Source organism: Arachis duranensis, unplaced genomic scaffold (assembly GCF_000817695.3).
Source record: "Arachis duranensis cultivar V14167 unplaced genomic scaffold, aradu.V14167.gnm2.J7QH unplaced_Scaffold_354585, whole genome shotgun sequence".
NCBI classification, from domain to species: domain Eukaryota; kingdom Viridiplantae; phylum Streptophyta; class Magnoliopsida; order Fabales; family Fabaceae; genus Arachis; species Arachis duranensis.
In genome coordinates this window covers 1636000-1640623 of record NW_026264911.1, presented here as the reverse complement: position 1 = coordinate 1640623, position 4624 = coordinate 1636000, and the positions used below count along the sequence as shown (strand labels likewise).

The window sequence follows — 4624 nt, the reverse complement described above, 5'->3', positions numbered from 1 at the left end:
TGAGTCTCACATGTCCCTATTCATTTAGATTTATCTTCTTCAACTAAGCATGAGGACATGCTAATGTTTAAGTGTGGGGAGGTTGATAAACCATTATTTTATGATTTATATTGTGTTTAATTGAGTGGTTTTATCAAGTCTTCACCCACTTATTCATACAATTTGCATGTATTTACAATTCCTTCCTAAAAATGTTCCATGATTGAAAACTTGCTTCCTAAAGACCTTTTAATTGTATATTTTTATTTTCCTTTGTACCATTCGATGCCGTGATCTGTGTATTACGTGTTTCAGGCTTCATAGGGCAGGAATGGCATAAGGAATGGAGAGGAAGCTTGCAAAAATGGAAGGAACACAAGGAATTGAGGAGATGATCAGCGAGAAGTGACGCGGGTGCATGGCTCACGCGACCGCTAGAAATGGAGGAAATCACAGTTACGCGGTCGCATACCTGATGACAAGTCATCATATACCCATTTTTCAAGCTAATTTCACTTGTTTCACTAGTCTTTATGCACTTTCTTGCATCCTAAGAAAGTAATTTGGAATGAAAATGCATAACTTCTTTAAATCAAACAACCACCATTTAATTGATGCTAAATCATGAGGTTTGGGCTAAAATTAATTGATTTTTGATGATTTATAAACCTTGTGAATTTAGTGATACTTTGATTGGTTGTTTTGATTTCTTGTAGGTGAAGAAAGGAAGAAAAGAAGAAAAACGTGGCTTAAGAAGTGTGGCCATGGAAGGAGAAGTGTGGTGCAACATAGAAGGAGGAAGCAAACATTGCTCTCCACAAGAGCACACTGCTCTCCAAGAGAGCAGCATGATAAACCAAGCCTCCAAAATATCACTGCCCTGCCCACAATAAGAGCGGAGCACAATTCTATGTCAAAGACCAAAGGAAGCAAAAATTTTGCCCTGCCCTCCTCAAGAGCAATATCGGGCTTCATCCAAGAAAAATTCAAAGGAAATTGCTCTCCTAGTGTTACCCATGGGTTTCGAACCCAAGAACAAGGAATAAAGGAGTAGCGCTTAAGTACAAGGAAAACAAGCAAATTTGGCTTGTTTTCAATCTCCAAGAATCAAACACAGCACCATGAGGAAGCAAGGAACTAGGCGCTACTTTGGTGCCAAGAAAACCAAGGAAAAAGGGGCAGCGTGTGCTTCCACCAGGTTTCGAACCTGGGACCTCACCCTTGGTTGCTTTGCTGCGCTGCCCACAAGGAGAGCAGAGCAGCATTTCTTGGCACGGGCAGCACACAAGCACGCATGGCCAAGAGCATCACGCGCAGCTTGGACGCACGGAAGGCAAGCATGCACGCACACTGCCCTGCTCTCCACAAGGGCAGGTCGGCCAGCAAGCACGCACGCACAAGCAGCATCTGACGCACCATGACAACTCTGCCCTGCCCTCCACAAGGGCAGGGCAGCATTCTGATGCATCACACGCACCAAGCACGGACGCAAGGGCAGGGCAGCCTCTTGGAAGCCATTTTTTCATGGGCTGAAAATTGGATTAAAAATCCAATTTAATTCATTTCTTCACCAAATCAAAAGCCCATCAAAATTCCAAAATCCAAGAATAGAAAGTGTATAAATAGGAGATAGTTTGATGTAATGAGGACCTTTTTTTATTTTTGAATTCTTACCTTTGGAGACTTTATTTTCTTTGAGAGCTTTGAATTGAGATCTGAGAGAATTGGGAAGGAGAATTGATCTCTCTTCTTCCTTGTTCTTGCTTGAGCATTTTTACTTTTCTTGTTTGAGTCTTGGGTGGGAAGAATTGAGGAATTTCTGTCTTAATCTCCATTTAAGATCTCTTGGATTTTTCCTACTTTATAATTGAGCTAAATTTCATTTCCTCACTGCTGCAATCTTTAATTTCTTGTTAATTGCTTTGTGAACTTGGATCTGGGAAGGCAATTAAGGTCTAGACTTTGCTATCTAGTCTCTGGAGTCCTGAGATCCACTTTTCCTTTTGGTTCTTCTGATGAACCACTATTGCAATTTGAATTTCCATTTGCTGTTTGAGATATAGTCAATTTCAATTCATCTTTTGTTTAGTTAATTGTTGCAATTTAATTTCCCTTGCTTAAATTCTGAATTCCCAGTCCTCAAATCTCTTTTTCTATTCAAGCAATTTATATTTCTTGCACTTTAAGTTACTACAATTTACATTTCTTGCATTTTAAGTTTCAGCCATTTAATTTCTTGTTCATTAAGATTCAGCATCTTTACTTTCAGTTCTCTTTAATTTCTGCAATTTATCCCTCTCCCTTTACATTTTCTACTATTTACTTATTGTTGGATACAAAATCACTCAACCAATACTTGATTCGCTTGACTAAATCAACCACTGAACTAAAATTGCTCAATCCTTCAATCCCTGTGGGATCGACCTCACTCCTGTGAGTTTTATTACTTGATGCGACCCGGTACACTTGCCGGTGAGTTTTGTGTTGATCGTTTTCCACACATCAATTTTTTGGCGCCGTTGCCGGGGATTGAAATAGATTGACAATGATTAAGTAAGGTGGTGGTCTAGATTAAGCACTTTTTCTTTGTTTTTCTTTTTTTATAAGCACATTAACTGTTTGACACATTCTATCACCTAACCCTCTAACCACATTCTAGCATTAGAATGTCCATGTTTCATTTGGTTTGTTTGTGATTTTTGCAAGTTATGGAGGCTGAGGTGCGCGAAGAGGGAGTGAGCAACAATACCCAGCCTGCAAGAAGGGTGTTGGCCTCTTACACTATCCCCAATCCAAGACATTATGGGAGCAGCATCCTCACCCCAAATGTTCAGGCAAATGACTTTGAGTTGAAGCCTCAACTAATCACCTTGGTGCAGAACAATTGTGCTTATGGAGGTGGCCCTCTTGAAGACCCCAACCAACATTTGTCTGTTTTCTTAAGGATTTGTGAAACGGTCAGGACAAATGGGGTTCATCCTGACATTTACAAATTACTTATGTTCCCATTTTCTTTGAGGGGAAATGCTACTCAATGGCTGGAAACCTTTCCCAAAGAGAGCATCAACAATTGGGATGAATTGGTGAGCAAATTCCTAGCCAAGTTCTACCCACCTCAAAGAGTCATCAAGTTGAAAACAGAGGTGCAAACATTTATTCAAGTGGATGGAGAGTCGTTGTATGATGCCTGGGAGAGATACAAGGCCTTAATCAGGAAGTGTCCCCCAGAAATGTTCAGTGAGTGGGATAGACTCCAAAACTTCTATGAAGGATTGACCCAGAAAGCTCAAGAAGCATTAGATCATTCAACAGGAGGCTCATACAGCTAATGAAGATAGCAGAGGAAGCCTAAAACCTCATAGAGATGGTGGCAAACAATCAATACTTCTTTGCTCATCAAAGACAACTTCAACCAGCCCAGAGAAGGGGTGTATTGGAGCTGGAAGGTGTGGATACCATCTTCAAAGTGATGCATCAACAAATTCAGCAACAATTTGAGCAGATGGCTAAAAAAATTGATGGACTGCAAATCACTGCAGTAAATACACAAAGCCAATCTCAAACCTCACATGGGTGGAAGCAATCTGAAGAATGTTTTGGGACATTCAATTATGAGCAAGAAAGCCCTGAGCAGGTGCAATGCATGAATAACACTTCAAGTTCATCTCAACACAATTTTCATGGTGATGCACACAAGACACCCTGGAAGACTCATTCTAATTCAAAGTGGGCTGAGTACCAGAATCAAGGACAAAGGGACTTCAACTATAGCAGCCTTAGCAACACAAACAACCAAAGCCATTCATCCAATAATACTAACCAATTCAGAAACCCACAAAACACATATCACCAACCACATAACAACTCACAAAACCTCCAGAATAACTTTTCTACATCCACATCCCACCCTCAAAGTACCCCCACAATTAATTCAAACAACTTCTAGCAACAACCATTTCATTTCACACAACCACAACCAAATCCAGACTCTCAAAGAATCTCAAGTCTAGAGAAAATGATGGAGAAACTCATTAAAAATCAAGAGATGGCAAGACAAGATCAGGAAACTGCAAGGAAAGATCAGGCCCTGGCATTCAAAAACCAAGAGGCCTCAATCAAAAACCTTGAGAGACACATAGGGCAAATGGCTAAGCAAATTTTAGAAATGGGTGAGAAGAGAGCAAATGCCTTCCCCAATATTACTGAAGAACACCCAAGGGATAAAGGAAAGGCCACAAAATGGGAGGAGTGCAAAGCAATCACAATGGGAAGTGAGAAGACTATGAAGAAGGAAGCCATCAATCAGGACAAACACAACAGAGAAGTTCCACAAGAAGAGCCAGAGGAGAGAAGTAAAAAGGATCAAGAAACCAAAAATGCACAAGTTTCAAAGGGATACAAGAACATCCTTGAACCACAACTACAAGAGAAGAGGGAAGGAGTAAATCCTTGTGTCCCCAAACTTCCATACCCTCAGAGGTTTAAAAAAGAAAATGAGGATAAGCAATACTCAAAATTCCTGGACATATTCAAGACACTCAGCATCAATATTCCTTTCTTGGAAGCACTTGAATAGATGCCACTATATGCCAAATTTATAAAGGAAGTGCTGACAAAGAAAAGATCCCTGAAGGAAGGACAGATT

The 4624-nt window shown here is 40.4% G+C and overlaps 1 protein-coding gene across 1 annotated transcript; it reads left to right on the top strand.

Annotated features, from left to right (window-relative positions):
* The first annotated feature begins 3343 nt into the window (after positions 1-3343).
* On the top strand, positions 3344-3925 carry LOC127744458 (uncharacterized). Its single transcript, XM_052256603.1, has one exon. The coding sequence runs from the start codon at positions 3344-3346 to the stop codon at positions 3923-3925; it is 582 nt and encodes a 193-aa protein (XP_052112563.1).
* The last annotated feature ends 699 nt before the right edge of the window (positions 3926-4624 follow it).

Excerpts from the sequence above, each read along its gene's own strand:
- LOC127744458 (XM_052256603.1), top strand. The coding sequence starts at position 3,344 with ATGGTGGCAAACAATCAATACTTCTTTGCTCATCAAAGACAACTTCAA.